Genomic DNA, 16,718 nt, shown 5'->3' with positions numbered 1-16,718 from the left:
AATTGCTCTGAATATATCATTCACATGTAAAATAAAACAAAGTATAACAAATTATAAAATATTTCAGGTTGCCAATTTATTTTTCTAAGCTCCCCTTTGAACAGAAAAAAAAGCCCCACCCTAGTAGTCCAACTAAAGAAAGTTTTCCAAGCCCTGCTTTTACCATTGTGGGTGGGGTGGGGAATTTTTGCAAGCACTTATTTTAACATATGGGAGTTATAGGCAACCAAATAAACTTTTCCAACCAGTATTTCTGGGATCTAGGAATCCTACATTGGCTCACATGCTTATGCATATTAACAAGTTAATAAATTCCCTTTTTTATTTTTCTTACCTGCTTTGGAGTCAATCTCAACTCATGGTGACCCTGTTAATGAGATGTATCCAAGCACCCGTATCCTCTACCTCCCTGCTCAGGTCTTGAAGGCTCAGGTCCATGGTCTCCCTGACTGAGTCTATCCATTTGGCATGAGGTCTTCCTCCCTTTCTACTTTGAGAGTTCCTGCATAGCAGGGGGTTGGACTGGCTTGCCCTTGTGGTCTCTTCCAACTCTATGATTGTATGATTGTATATTTCTACTTCCCTCCACCTTTCTTAGCATCACTGTCTGCTTTAATGAGTTGTGCCTTCTCATTATATGCTCTCCAGTGCCTCTTCCTTTCCTGGAACCCACTTGGGCATCTAGAAATTGTCTCTGCATATATGAATGGAGTTTTTGCTGCAGAATTTTAAGTATAATTTTGCTTGTGTAGGAAATTAATGCTAGATCCTATAGTTGCTGCAGTCTCTTGTGTCTCCTTTTTATGGATGGGAATGTATATTGATCATTTCCAGTCTGTTAGACACTGTTTTGTTTTCCATATTCCATAATCCCCTACTTTAAAACAAATATCTGCATGATCACAAAACTGCATTGAAAGCTAAGCATGGTCAATAAATTATTTCACATGTTTAAAAAATGGGCCAACCTTTTTAGTCTTGTGAGCTCTCCTGGCTTTACATTGTCTTTTTGCTTTCTTAAGTCTCTATCTGGAGTTTGAATACCTCTCTAATCTTGCTGTTAGCTTGCTAACCCTCCTATTAGCCAAGCTTCATAGACTCATGCAGAGAGCTACTGGCTTCTAGCTCCTCCCTACACCCTGTCTGAGCAAAAGGCCCCAGCTCATTGAGACCGGGTGACCAGGAAGGGGAAAGAAAAATAGACACTAATGCACACACAAGCAAGCCTCCACTAAGCTCAAACAAACCAAAGAGTCTTACCCCAACTGACTCTAATCCTTGATCAAACAAGTTCTAACAAAAGTCTCTTCAGAGCTGGGCAGGTTTAGCCCAACCATCCTAAGCTTGCCTTACGCTGTCTCTTCCACCAAACCCATGCAAACACCCCTGTTGGTTTAACTTGTTAGTGAAGCTCTGTTCACTAAGTTCTCAAGAGGGGGATTGCAGCTATATAGAGAGCTAGTGGCTGTTAGCTCCTCTCTTCATCAAGTGTTGGACTCAGAAGAAGACTAGGAACAGGAAGGACAATTATGAAAGAACTAGACAGGCTCCTAAAATGTAAAGATATACAACTGAACACTAAAGTCATAACTGTCCAAGCTATGATACTCCCATCACCATGTATGGATGTGAGGGCTGGACAGTAAAGAAATTGAACAGAAAGATGAATTCATTTAAGATGTAATGCTGTAAAAGAGTGTTGAAGATACCATTGACAGGCAAAAAGACAAACAAATGGGTCTTTGAATAGATCAAGCCTGAACTCTCCCTAGAATCCAGGATGACAAAACTGAGGCTCTCTGACTTTAGCTACATCTTGAGACAGCATGATTCATTAGAACAGACAATAATGCTAAGAAAGGTAGAAGGCAGTAGAAAGAGAGGAAGACTGCATTTCAGATGGCTAGATTCAATAATGAAGTTAAGAGTCTGAACTTGCAGGACCTGAGCTGAGCAATAGAGAATAGGGAGTCTTGGAGATGTCTCATTCACAGGGTCACTATGAGTCGAGGTCAACTCAAAAGCAGTTAACAACAACAGCAACAATCAAGGCGTCAGAGAAATCTTATAGTGAAATCCTGGGTAACAGCCATCTGCTCCTTTCTGGCTCTGTTCTATGGTACTTCTTCTTCTTCCTTGACCACAGTATCTCGCAAACCACTTCTAGCTCAAGAGGATACCACTGATGGCAATGGAATGGGGAGCAGATAAGACAAGACACCTAAATTCTCAGTTTGTGCTTTCCGGACACTAGAGCTTATCGCATTGCTACTTCTCCCCCCCCCCCCCCCCCCCCCCCACACAAATACATTTAAATATCAGCTATTTTCAAACAGTGTTCTAATTTTGTAGACTGTCTTGACCTATTGAGGTCTTACATAAAGCACCACATTTTAGTCAACAGAGAGAAATGGTGTAAAATGGGACAATTAGAAAAAGTATGCAAATATATGAATATTTCTTAGGAAATGTATGCCAATTTCCTTGCTACAAGAGATTTTCCCCCTACAACATGATATGAACAAAAGATGGGGCAGAAATGTTTGTGGGATTCAGAGAAACACAATGAAATTGAGACTAATTATTTTCTCTAATTTCTAGTTGACATTTTCAGTGCAGTTCTGCATATCTGTAGTACCAGTTCAAATTACTTCCAAAGAAATAAAATAAAGAGATATTGTTGAGTTAGGGGGTTCAACAGGGAGCTTTCATTAGCAGTTTTCATATCATTTTATGGGGGGCGGGGAGAGAAAAACAAGAAAATAAATTAGAGGAGTGATGATTTATTTATGTTTAAATAAAGCTTTGAAGTTCGTGCTGCAATATAAACAAAAGACATGTCTGGTTGCAGAATATGGCAATGAAACTAGGTAGTCACTAGTATTCAGATCACATACTATCTTCTTACGTGATGGGACTGACATGCAATAAATAAATAAATAAATAAATAAATAAGGCAAGCAAGCAAGCCTTGGTGTTAGAAACTGATCTTTTTAATGCCACTGAAAAGGCATATTATTTTTTAAACACAGCCTCTAGACACAAAATGCAGGAAACAGATAATTTCAGCTTGCTGTGGGTGAACAGATGAAAGGATTTACAGAAGCTGGTTCACAGAAGGTGTCAGAGTCACAGCTGTACAACTGGGTAACATGGGAAACTGTAATTTAACTTAAAGAATAAAAGAAATGCAAGATTAAATATTAATTTGACCCCAAATATTCAGCTCATCTGTAAATTATTGCAAAATCATTGGGTGACAAACTTTTTTTTCTCACTAGATTAACAGCATAGATTACCTGTCATGGAATAAAATTCTATTGAAACATGCTAAAGCTAATTTAATTTGGAAACAAAGGGGCAAAACAGATGGTCACAATACGCCAGCTTGGGTGTGGCGTGGTGTTTAGATGATGCATGCCCCGACACCACCAGTGTCACACTGTCTGCCCAACCAGATGGTAGGCGGTGTTGCAGTGCTCCGGCAGCATGCCGTTTATATACTGCATGCCACAGGAGCACTGAAAAGCAAGTGCCGTGGTGGAAAGGATGCCCTTTTTCTGCCCCCCAAAAGAAAAACATGTGGTTGCCATGGTCTCATTCTGGCAATCAAAGAGGCTTCATCAAGCCCTTTAGGGCTGTCTGTACTGGCCCCAAATCATCTTTATTGTTAAAATAAGCTTTTTGAAAATGATCTGTCATAACAATATCCAAAAATATTTTAAAAAGAAGTTTCAAATTATTAGCATTATTTCAGATTATTTACAAAATATTCACTTGCAGCATAGATAAAAGGTTATTACACTCCTTTCTGGCATGACAGAAGTGCAATTTTCACATGGTAGGGAACCTAAAGGGGTTTAGTTTTTCTCCTAAACTGGATGATGATACTTTATTTGAAATGTGTTTGTTTTGGAATCTGGAGGGCATAATTTAAGATTTGGTTGGCATGGTTATTGTTGGTATGATAAAGTTCAGGCACATGTTGCATTTAAAAATCATTGTATTAGAAAGACTTTCCTATACATTTAGCATAAGTTAAAGAGACTTTTTTCTAAGATAACAGTAGCCATCTCAGTGTAAGAAGCCTTTTAAAGGAAAACTAGAGTGAGATGGTTAATATTATATTAGTAAAAAAAAAAAAACACACACACACCTCTGTTTGTACTTACGAGTAGGAAATCCTTTCTAATACAAAGATTTTAAAAACTGAGATGAGAGAAAGAAGTGAGGAAGAGTTGAAAAAAAGCAGTACCCTGTATGTGTCTGTTGGAAAAACTGAGCAATTTTCAATGAAAACAATGCAGCTTTGGGGCTGGAAGGCGGAAAGGGTTCCAGCAAAAACATTCATGGATTTTCTTTTTCTTCCTGCACCAATTCCTGAATAAGTGGGGAACACAATTTTTGTCTCAATTTGGGAAATTGGTGGATTTCTATCCCATCCCTAAATCCTTCCATCCTTGCCTCTTGTGACATCAGTCAGTTTTTCCTCCAGGAGTTATTCTTTGATAGTTTCTCAATAGAAGCCACAACAATTTTCAGCAATTTTCTGCTGTGAGAAAAATTTTGAAAACTGTAATTTTTGATTCAGGACTTATTCTACACATATTTCACATATGTTTTTAGCATATAAAACAACATTTTCTGTGCAGGAAACAGCATTAATTAAAATGCTCTTTAATGTGAAGAAAATGCTGTATATTGGAACTTATTTGGCATAGGAAGTGCTGTTTTTTGTGAAAAGACCGTATGTGAAATGTTTTTTTCCCCATCTTTCAACCACTATCTTCCAATACTGGAAAATTTAATTCATGAAGTTAATTTGTGAGGTTTCATACACAAAAGACATTACAGTACCTAAGGTTTTTTAATGGACCTGTCAGCAAAGCATGTGAAGCCCCACTATACAATTGCTTATTTTTTGCACCCATATCTATGGGTTAACATTAGGTTAGGACTAGGCTAATTCACTAATTTTGTCAACAGATCCATATCCAGAACTCATATTGTCTGGTGTCCTGCTAGTCATGTATATAAGTCCACCATACACCCATGTAAGGTTTTTTTTTTTTTTTTTTTTTTTTTTTTGTTACTGCAGAGTTTGGTTTCCTCTCTCAACAAGGACCAACAGGCTCACCATTTCATCATATAGCACCACCATGGCCATTCTGTTGATTGTGCAGGGGATTGGAGAAAAGTCCATCTATGTCCCTACAGCCAGACGCAAAATGATTACATAATTGAACAAGATCTCCTGAGAACCTCAGTGGATAATGTCCTCAGTCTGCTCCTTAATGGAAATACAGCCAGATATCCAATTCCTTCATACTCTGCACCAGTCACTGAATGGCTTGGGAAGCTGCAGTGGCTAAACAGTGCATTGGATGAGGTTGAGAGGAGAGATGTAGTGTAGTTCTGCTTGCTGGGCTTTTCTCTATACTGTAATACAAGATCTCAGCCATTGCCTCCTCCACCTGCTGAGGGCAAAGCTGCTCCCTCACTCCCCTTCCAGACAACAAAAATAAATGCCTTGTGAGACACTGAAGAAGCCAAGCACACCATATGCCTCACAAAGAAGCTGATTTCAGAAGCAACCTCTGCTTCTCATTACTTCAGGTATTGGGTGGTGTATACTGGATACTTTCAATGAGGCCCACAGTATTCTAAATGTTCTATAATAATGCACAGAGGGACCCCATAGGATATGGCATAGCAAAGTCATTTAGCAGCTCAGATCTTGCAGTCCTTGAAAAACAGAAGAGCTGGGTATGTCCTATAGAGCTTCCACTAACTGTGTTCACTGTTTAAGTACAAAATCAGAATAATGAAAAATAATATTTGTCTAACCTCAAATGAATAATTGTCATTTTTATTGCTTAATTCATAATGTTTATGCCTCTGGTCTTAGATAGTAAACATAGATTTGCCCTTTAGTTTAGGAACTGACATGAAAATCACATTGCTGGATGGGCTAAATCATTAATTCAGAAATCTATCTCAGTTCTCAGCCTCCAAATTGAAAATTCTGAAGAACACTTCACTTGCTTTGGAAATCTCCCATATAGTTTATTATTATGCTTCTTCACAATGGTGTAGTGAGCCAGAGCTCATATGATTGAAGCACGAGGCCTTTGTGATCAGCAAGGATGATGACATAATCTGTCATCCACCTCAGTCTTCCCTTTTGCCTCTGTGTATAGCTGAAATCCACTTGGTGTCTGAGTGTAAAATGAAACCCCACAGCAACAATACATTTCTATCCCTGTTAATATCCACAGTATTTAGAGGGTGTCTTGATCTTGAAGGGGCAAGGAGCAGGTATTATCTGTCCATTATCAGTGCACTCCTTTCGAAAATGACACCCAGAATCTCCTAGGCAGCATGCCCAATAATCATACTGGCTGAGAGAGTCTGGGGACTGGATTACTGCCCCCCCCCCAATTCTGCTCCTGTTCATGCTAATGAAGAAAATTGTTATAATATTTGGTTGATATGGACCAACACAGTTTCTTTTATTGTGGACTTTCCGTGGGAATGTGACTATGGGGAGTGTCAGGATTAGCATTTACACTTCAAAATTTATCACCACACTTCTGCAGTTATGCTTCTGTACATTAAAGAGACCATATAAATGCATACATGCACTATTGATAGCTAAGCAAACACACATATTATGTGTGCACACATGACTGTTAGATATATGGAGTCTGGAAGATATATTAGGTTGTTCCAATACTAATCGAGGTGTCAAGAGGGTTTACCAGATTACCATCTTTTGTTAAAATTGTAGCAAGCCGTCAAAGAAGCTTAAGTCATTGCTTCATGTAGACATAAATGTAACAACTGCATGACAAAATGGTTTCACAGTATTTTTCATTTACTATAATCTTGAATTTCCATTTTGATGATGAAACATTACCATCTGGGGAGTACTGGATTCTGTCGGGAACAGGAAAGTGTCAAGTGTATGCTATCTATGAAAAACTTTAAAATAAATCTTCTCCCAAACCCACAGCTCAAGACTATTTATTTCCTTTTCTTCTTGCTAACAGCAACAGGCATCACATAGTCCACTAAAGGTCTTATCCATCAGTCTATTTTGCTGCCTGCTATGAAACATGGTGTATTAATCTCCCAAAAAGTGAGTCTGTAGTTTATTAAATCTTAGAAATCTAATCTTGCATTTAAAGTGTAACTGTTGTTAACATAAATGCGTTGAAGATTTGTTCCATGTTAGCAGCTTCATGCTAGTAAATTTCTGGTTCTGGTTTTTGAAATTGTTGTTGAAAAAATAGAACAGATATTGATGTTTTATATATCATACTTCAGCTGATCCCAGTGAGATATAAGAAGCTTTATCACACTAAACAAAATCTAGACCTCCCAATACCCTGTTTAGGAGCAAGCCATTGATGCATGTACTGTAGACATACTTCCAGAATTGTGGTTGAGATTTTGCAGAAACATTTTCAGACTACACTACTGCACTACAAAAAAGGAACACATATAATGACATTCTGAAGCCATCCATCACTAAGGGCTTCAACAGACTGACATAAAGAGAAAGCCTCAGGGTGGACTGGGGATGTGGACTCTGCATGCTGGCCACCACCCCCACACCACCTGCCTGACCAGACAGCAGGCGCTTCACTGAAGTAGCAGTGAAAAGCCGCCACTGCCGCTGTGGCTAGGGTGACCTTTCCGATGCACAAAAAAGAGCCACTTTTTCCAGCTCCTTTTTGTACCATGGAAATTCCAGATTGGGGGTGCAGCGTGTAGTTGCCGTGGCCCTGATCCAGCAATGAAAGAGTTTCAGGCTTCCCCTGAGGAGCATTCTGTTCAGACCTAATGTAGTAATAAGATGATGATCTGGTATCCAGAGAATCATCCTATTGCTGTTCAGTGATGGGCTGCTTTATAATGTCACTGTGTTTGTTTTTCCTTAAAAGTAATTTTTCCAAGCTCTGTTTCTGAACAGGAGGGAGCTTCCAAAAGCAACAGCCATATTATTTTTGAGCTGAACAAAAAAATTGTGGCTCTTCAGATGTGGTTGGACTAAAACACCAATCAGCCCTAGCCAAATGAGCCAATGGTGAGGAATTATGGGAGATCCTGTCCAGAAACATCTGGAAAGCTACATTCCTGATATATTTAATTTCTGTCAGGCCCGAAACAAATGGGCCAAAAGGAGTAGCTTCTGGCCACTTTGTGGGCATGGCCATGCAGGCGGAGAAAGGAGCATAGAAAATCTACATCTCTCAGGCTATATGCCTGGAGACAGTTGTTTACTGGCTTCTTGAATAGCGACCAATAAACTGATTAGATGTGGGTTTGGGAGAAGCGCCGGGGATGGGGCTTAGGCTATTTAAGCCTGCGCCGCCCTTCCCTCTCCCTCTATGGGCAATCAATGTCCCACCCCCACCCCGCCTCAACTTTAGTGTGGCTACGGTGGTCGTTTTTTGGGCTGGGTATGAATTTTTCCCATTTACAAGGGTTTTTCACCTACTTCACACTGTTGTCTAGGGCTTTGGAAATTGGCTCAGGTGTGGACTTAAACAGGCAGTCACTGGCGGTTATAAGGGAGAATTAAGAGTCAAGTGAACACCTATGCTTCCCACTTGGGGTGAAGGTTAGGCCTCTTAAACTGTCTTCTTAGGTCTTGTGATTAAGGAGAGAGAAAGAGAGACCTTCCTTGGGGCTGACCTGGGATTTAATTCTCCAGTCAAGTCTGGCGAGTTGGTTGTGGATACGTTAGTGTTCCAGATGCAAGCTGGCCAGTGAGCAACCCAGTCATGGGTTTTTCCATGGAGCTCAGGTGTGTCACCCAGGGGAAGCTGAGGAGGTGGTCTAAGGAATAGACCACCTGCCACAGCTGCTCCCACATCAGGTTGCCCCCTTCGGTTTTGCAAGTTTTCAAGAAACAGTTAAATAGTTAATTCATTAAATAAAGTGGCCCTATTTCAACCCACATCTTTGTCTGGTTTCGTTATTTTAGGTTAGTCAGTAAACCATTCCTTGCCAGTGGCTTGTTTAGGACTGCAGCAGTGGCCTGCTTTGAGAACAGGACATGTGATCACTGCAGTCCCCAGCCAATTTCAGGCCAATCATGGGCAGAGTAGCCAGAGGCCGCCCCTTCATGCCCATCTGCTTCAGCCCTCATTGATCAAAAATTGCATAATAACTGTATATGCTCATCTATAAGTCAAGGAATTTATGCCCAAAAATAGGCCCCAAAATTCCAAGTCAACTTAATTATGGGTTAGTACATCAATGTGATAGCAGCTCTTTCAGATTTCCCCATGCAGTCCAGAGAGCAGTTTATTTCTCTTTTGAGCCAAGTAGAAAGAGTCCTGGGTGACTGATTTCTTTTAAAGAAACAAACAGAGTCCCTCTCCTGCCTGCACTGCCACTGTCTGGGGAGTGAAGGATGAAAGAAAATCTGAAATGCTGAAGCAAAAAACCTAAATTAGAGTCCCTCTTGCTAAATGCACATATGCGCACACTGAAGGAGCCTCATGTTTTACCCTTGACTTATTCATGGGTCATGGCAAAATCCATAATTTTGGCCTGAAAACCTGCCCTCGACTTATACATGCGATTGACTTATACTCGGGGATATACCTATAAAAATGAGGTCTATAAAAGCAGGATTCCCCCTAAGTTTGAGAAGGTCCTTAGGAAAGTGTTAATGTCATGGTTAACCCCACATCTGTCAAGATTGGTGGGTATATTGGGAGCATTATTGGGATTTTAACATGGCAGTATTCAAATCCAGGATGGTCATCAGTGGACTCGGCTGGGATGCTAGTGCCTAGAAGTTCTCAAAGGGGACTAAGTGGTGGTTCAGGAACTTTATAAAAATAACTCTACAAATATAATCAGTATAGCATTTTGAGAACCTTTTATCCATCATAGCACTTATTCATAAAAGCTTTAAATGGGAAATCAATGCAATTGCTACACAGGAGATTGATGTCCCTAATAGATGGGGATAGGCCATAGTGTGGAGGGAAGGGAAGGTCCCAAGAAATCAAGTGAGGAAAAGCATTATAGAATATGCTTCTAGTCACTGTCAGGGAATCTTCCTCTTTCCATTCAATTCTCCATAAAACAGCTACTCCAGTTCTCTGTATATGTAGGAAGGACAGTTTGTGGGGATGCCATGGGGAGTAGGGAGCAGTCAAATCCTTGTCAGAAAATGCAGTTGTATGGACCTCAATCTGAGTTCTGGTGCATACAATCCCGAATTTAATAGGTGACAATTAATGTATCTAAGCTACTAAAGTATTCAAATCTGCTGTACAAATCAATGTAGACTTCATAAAGAAAATTAGTAGTTAGGACTGACAGAGTCAGATGCTTTTTTTGTAGGAAAAAATATGAACAAAGTATTATCCTTGTTCTGGCATTCCTTAATAAACATGTGAGGAAGAGCAGTCTGCTAGCTACATCCCTTTTATGATTATTTCCACCTTCCTCTATACAAAGAGGGCAACTTGCGGAAGTATAGAACCTCTCAGATCTGTGGACACTTCTGTGTGACTTTGAACACTAAACAAACAGAATTGGACATCACATGGAGAGTCTCCCTTTATTGGGAAGGCTCTCCCTATTCACAATCTGAACCTCCATGCGTAGAGGTTAACAGAAATGAAAATGGACTGGTACATACTTTAATATTACCTTAATAGGACTCTTAGTGCTCACCCTAAGGAGAGCTAGTAAAAGTTAAGGACTTTGAAGTCTCATTGATTTCACTGGAGAAGAATTAAACACACATCTTAGTTTACTCACTAAAATCAATTGAGGTAAATTCAAAGTGCTTCAGAGAAGCTGGGATTTTTATCCCATAATTGCAATAAAATCTGAATATTTGTGATCTGAATTAACAAAAAAAGGTAAATAAACAGCTATGAGCCTTGGCACAATTAATGGGTATACTCTACTAAAGGGTTGCTGAAATCAATATAACTTTTTAAGAGTAACAATGTCTGTTTCAGTCCTTTTGCTATACCAGTCACTTCACCTCTGGTTTCTACACAGCAAGTTTTAGAAATCAATCAAACCTGAAGTTCACCAAAGGTCTGCTTAGTTCTTTTGCAAACTAAACCACAGTGACAAGAAAAATGCTAGAATTACCAGGACTGAGCTTTATACTAAAAGAGACCTACCATTGGGAGGTTCTTATAGGTGATTTATGTTCTTGTGTGCTGGCTGGTGATGTTCCAAATTAGCTTGATAGATGGGAAAGATGGGACTTAGAGACTGAAGTAAAATATTTCCTGGTGTTCTTTGCTGTGTTTGCTAGGCTTGGGTAAAAATCATTTAATCTGCTTCCTTTGTTTGGCTTGTACTTGTTGAATGACTTCTAAGTTCAGATTTACCATTCCTTTCATAATAAGAATGCAAAAAAGGAACACTTTCGCTGCTTATCATTACTATGAATAGGTTTATGGAAACAGTTCCTAAACAAATATTATCATAATGCAGCCCAGATATGGATGTTATTTACCACATATATGTCCTATGCACAGTGCTGCTACATTGCAGAATTAAAGTCACCAGTTTGAATGCCATGGCTCAACGCTATGGAATCCTAGGATTTTTAGTTTGTGATGGAACCAGAGCTCTCTAACAGAGAAGGCTAAATACCTCACAAAACTACAAATCCCAGAATGCCAAAGCATTGAGCTATGGTAGTGAAACCAGTGTCAAACTGCATTATTTATTCAGAGCAGAATAGTATAATTTAGATTGTTAAGGTGGATTCCATAGTCATTCAATTCATTACATAACAGGCATCATGGATTTGAATTCATCCACTGTTAGACAGGCCATTAGCTCCTCACCCACCAAGCTGAAAGTGTGAGGCAGGTTCTTTGTGTATTCCTCTACAATGATTGACTGCGCAAGGAACTAGGCATCCACAAGTATTTTTGTTGTTGTCTTTAATTCAGTACCCCAGCAGGGTCCTAGCCATGGAATTTTGCAGTAAACACTACATTTCACTATTTATTGATTTTATCTAGTTACCATTTACTTCATTTGGCTAAAAACCCAATAGAGGTATGAGAGAACAATAATCATATTTCAAACAGAAAGAGAGGTGAAGATTTGTGTAAGTCTTCCCAATGAGTTAATCATTTTGCACCATCTGTCTTTGCATTGTGACCCAATACATCACATGAGATCACACAAGGAATAACCTTTTTGAGGACTTCATTTTGAGAAATTTGGTGCAAAGACTCATGTGTTCAGTTCCTTTCATCTATTTAATCAATTTTCTGACCAAAGATAGCAAGAAAAATAAAGGTAAAGAAGGGACAGATCTATATATGACTTGCAGAGGAATATGGGCGGCTGGAATGTGAAAAGTAGAAATCAGCATTTTAAGAAATTTTCTTTCTGAACTAAAATATTTCTTATCAAAAGCAATTTGAACTAAAACAGTTGAAGAATATAGAATATGTTTTTGGAACAACACAAACATTAGCTTTATACAGCATTGTGGTGGCTGGGTTCCCAGTCACCTCAGGACTTCTCATGAACTACAAAAAGGTTAACCTGGGGGGAGGAGATATGCTAATGAGCAGCTACATCATAGCTGATGTAAGGCTCTCTTGGCCAATCAACAGTGCCAGAGTGGCAGTTTCAAACTCTTGGCAAATCAACAGTGCCAGAGTGGCAGTTTCAAAAAGATTCCGAGAGAGGGCTATAAATACCCCTGTAAGACCAGTTGTCCGTTGTTCTCCATCTTGGCTGTGTTTGGAGAAACCAGAGGTTTGTCCTCTGAGCAGTTTGGGAGTAGCTCAGGAACAGTGGTAGTCAGTACGTCTAGGTTTTGTTATGTTTATTTAATAGCTTGCCGGAAATGAATATCGTTGTAACTGTATTTTCTGATCTGCCAGGCAAGGATGCCTGGCATGAGTGATACCTTCCTATTCTATACTATTTCTTTAAAATAAACTTCTTTCTTTTAAAAGCATCTGCTATCTCTTTGGCTCCTGTACACGTGCCTTATCTCAGTTACTGATTGCTGTGGATTAGCAAGAAAGAAAACTAGATCTCTCTCTCAAGCAAGTCTCAGTGTGTGCTTGGGAAATATAGTTCGTTGACAATTCACTGAGTGGTGGCAGCGTAAAGTTCTTTTATTTAAAGGGATCTCCCTGAGAGTAATAGCCACGAACAGGGCTTTGCTCCCAAGGGAATCATCACAAGCATGCTATTTATAGACTACAGTAAAGCCTTTGACTGTATATACTAAAAAGACCTATGGATTGGTCTTGAAGAAATGGGTGTACCATTACATATATCTGAATATGAATATGTATATGAGGCCTTTTTGAATTTTAATTTCAAGATCAGATAAGACATGATACAAATAGTTTGTCATCACCATATCTCTTTACTTTAAATAAACAGTCTCATATGGCTTCTCTGAAAATGAAGAGTGCCCACGTATAGTGTTAGCCTCCTTGCTCTTATTCTTCTTTAAAACACACCCATGAGATTACTAGTTAGCAAGAAGAAAGATCTAATGCATTACTAGCTCTCAAATGTATGCAGAGCTTTCCCTGAATTATCAGCTCATTGGGTTCACCACATTGTTCAAACTGTGACAAATTCCCTTCGATTGACAGTAGAACTGGCAAAACTTTAATTCACACATTTATTTTTAAGTCTAGTGATTTCAGTGAGAACAAGTACAAGATTTCATGTATGAGGCCTGTTGAAAATGGTTATTTGTTTATTTATTTATTTCCAAATATTTATGAACCATAGAGATCCAAAAATGTAAAATGATGTGGAAATCAAGATGTATCTGTTTTTTAACACAGGGATGGTTGGTGAAGGCATATTTTACTGTGTAAAACACAACTGGAGACTGATTATTTTATGTAATTCCCCCACTCCCTGACTTTGCAATAGGCTAGATAGAGATGCTGTTTCTTTGAAGAGAGATGGCATCTACAATATTTACTTAGAAAAGACTACTACAGGTCCTAGTGAATTTTTGCCAATTGTGAGTTATGTTCTGAAATAGTTTTAGAACCATGTATGAGTCTGATATACCAGATGTGACATGTTGAAAATCTGTGATCAGTAAGAACACACAGAAGGTTTAGCATAAACCAAAACATATACAAAGGATTTCACCAAACATATTAAAAGATGATATTTTTACACACACACACACCCCTCCATTGCAATTTAACAACACTTCATAGTAATTATCTTTATTTCCTTTTGCTGTGAGATGAAAAATGAAATGCTACATACGAGTCTTTCGTGCAGAATCCTCCACAAAAAGTGAAGAGATGTCTTCATCCACTCCTGCTTCATTCTTTGCAATACAAGTGTACGCACCAGTATCTTCATAACGTACATTACTAATGTGGACTTCACTACCATTTGCTGTGTAGAGAAGAAGAAAACAATTTGTGATCTAGATTTTCATTGTGTTTATTGTACTCTCAAGATTAAGCATGCTGTTTTCCAGCCCAGTTAAACTGCTTGACCTTCCTGACAGGACACCATGGGACACATTATATCTTTCTACAAATATGTAGCTAGTTACTGAAGCACACATTTTCTCTTGCTATTAGCATCTTGATGGCAAAGTAAAGTAGGTTTCTGCTTTAGTACCAACAAGCAAATTTCACTATAGTTCAACTAATCCATGTTATGGTTATACTTATGGGACATGGCTATTGAATGGGTGGCCTGCAGGCGCCTCTGTCTTTGCTGGATTGGGGACACGACAACCATGCATCACAGCCCCAATCTGGCCTTTCTGCGGTGCAAAATGGAGCTGCAAAAAGCAGCTACTTTTTGTGCCTGGAAAGGACATTGTAGCCATCAGTGCAGTGGCTTTACGGTGCTCCATTGGCACTGCATCATCTAGGTGCAGTGCCAGAGGAGTACCATGATGCCATGCGCCATGTGGTGCAGCATCTGGCATCATGCCATCTCGAGGGCGGAGTTGGGGCATGCATCGTGTAGATGCCACACCCTGACTCTGCCCCCAGGCCAGCCAAAGTTGCCGGTCTGCACAAACCCATGTAGTCAGAGGAGGTTTGCCATTGCCTTCCTCTTAGGCTAAGGGACTGTGACTTGTCCAGGGTCACCCAGTGGCTTGAGTCCTGGGTCCCAGTCCACCCTCCAACCACTAAATAATGCTGGTTCTCTGTGTATTATATATATACCCTTTTGTTTTCCCTTCTCTGGTGTTTTATTATACAGCAGCTATTTCTACCTTTTATTCATTTCCCAACCAGGGTAGCAAGTGTATGGCTTTTGTCTCTTAAGCTTTGCATTGACATTCTAGAAACACAAATCAAGTCCTACATCCTAAAAAGGATAAGATTGTTTTAGGGCCCCATGAAAATGGTTTGGGAGTGACTGCATTATACTGGAAAACCTATGGCTTGTCTGCAGTCAAGCAGAGGTTATTGACTGCCAAGTTCATAAAAATGCAATAGAAGCACAATTAACTTCCTTTATTATAACCCCCCCCCCCAAAAAAAAAAAATCCTGGCTTAATTCACATAAATTGCAGTTGCAGAAAATGCAGCCTCCCATGGAAGTGCCAGTTCATATACATGTTAGTGTAGCTCCATAACAAGCCACTTACAATGTTTCCCATCTACTTATATAGCTGCAGACAAGTTTAAATCAGCCCTCGAAGATATAAAGATACAAAGCCTTATAAAATACAAAGAGAGCACAGAACATGGGAGTGCATGCAGAAAATTTGCAGAGCATAAAGACTCTGGTTTTTGAACATGTGTTTTGATCCCCAATCAACTGTAGATATGAGAGATTTCTTAGTTAAGTCTGTAGTGCTCTGGAAATACTAGCACTTTTCCACTAACATCTCACTGCTTTCTTTAAGTACTAAAATCTCACTACAGAATCTTTAAGTTTCCAGTTAAAAATTTGCCATTGGTATTTCCTAACTCTACCATTGGTATTATAAGAGATCCTCAGTTATATTAAGTGGGTTTAATTACTGAATAAAAGGAGAGAATGTGCTAGCTGGTGAGACCAGCAAAGTAAGACAATTGTGTCACTTGCAGTTTCAACAAAGCACAATTCACTACTGAATAAATGATGGGTCCTTGAAGCCATTTTATGCGGAATCATTTCTATATTAACCTTGAGTTCTTTAAAAACAACAACCAAAAAACCCTATAACCACTTAACAGCATGCCATGAATATGCAATCCTTTCCAAGGGAATCCTAAATATGCTTAGAAGGATCGCAAGAATAATTACTGTCATTCTACCAAATAACAGACTCTAGTGGTTGAGTGTTGACAGACCTGGAGTCAAAATGGAGACAGTAAGAAACAAGAGAGAGAAATTAAGGTACTCCAAGGTATGTATAAATATGAAATATTTGTAAAAAACAAAACAAAATCAGAAGCCCACCCTTCAGAGAAAGAAAGGCCAGCAGAACACTTCATGACTTCCAGGGCCACAGGATATCATCTAATTATTGGACAAGAAAAATGAAAAACAGTAAAAGAGGAGTGACCCTTCTGATTGAGAGATTTGGGGAGCTTTAATACAAAAAAGTAACTTTTCTAAGTGCTGAAAGCAATGGTGTGGTTGATTGGCATCTTGAATTTCTCTTATGAACTAAGGAGACACTATGTTTAATTCAGGTGCTAATATGCGAAGCCTAATATGAATAGCAAATACACTTCAAAGAG

General features: G+C 39.2%; 1 protein-coding gene across 3 annotated transcripts in view; it reads right to left on the bottom strand.

The window, feature by feature from the left end:
• The window catches only part of FSTL5 (follistatin like 5), a 420,360-nt gene that overhangs the window by 61,394 nt on the left and 342,248 nt on the right, over nucleotides 1-16,718 (bottom strand). For all 3 annotated transcript variants that reach the window (XM_042470475.1, XM_042470477.1, XM_042470476.1), the window contains one exon: nucleotides 14,281-14,415. In XM_042470475.1, coding sequence (XP_042326409.1) covers nucleotides 14,281-14,415 — 135 coding nt within the window. The remainder of the gene's footprint in view (nucleotides 1-14,280; nucleotides 14,416-16,718) is intronic.

This window comes from Sceloporus undulatus, chromosome 5 (assembly GCF_019175285.1).
Source record: "Sceloporus undulatus isolate JIND9_A2432 ecotype Alabama chromosome 5, SceUnd_v1.1, whole genome shotgun sequence".
Classification (NCBI taxonomy): domain Eukaryota; kingdom Metazoa; phylum Chordata; class Lepidosauria; order Squamata; family Phrynosomatidae; genus Sceloporus; species Sceloporus undulatus.
This window is presented reverse-complemented; position numbering and strand designations above follow the sequence as displayed.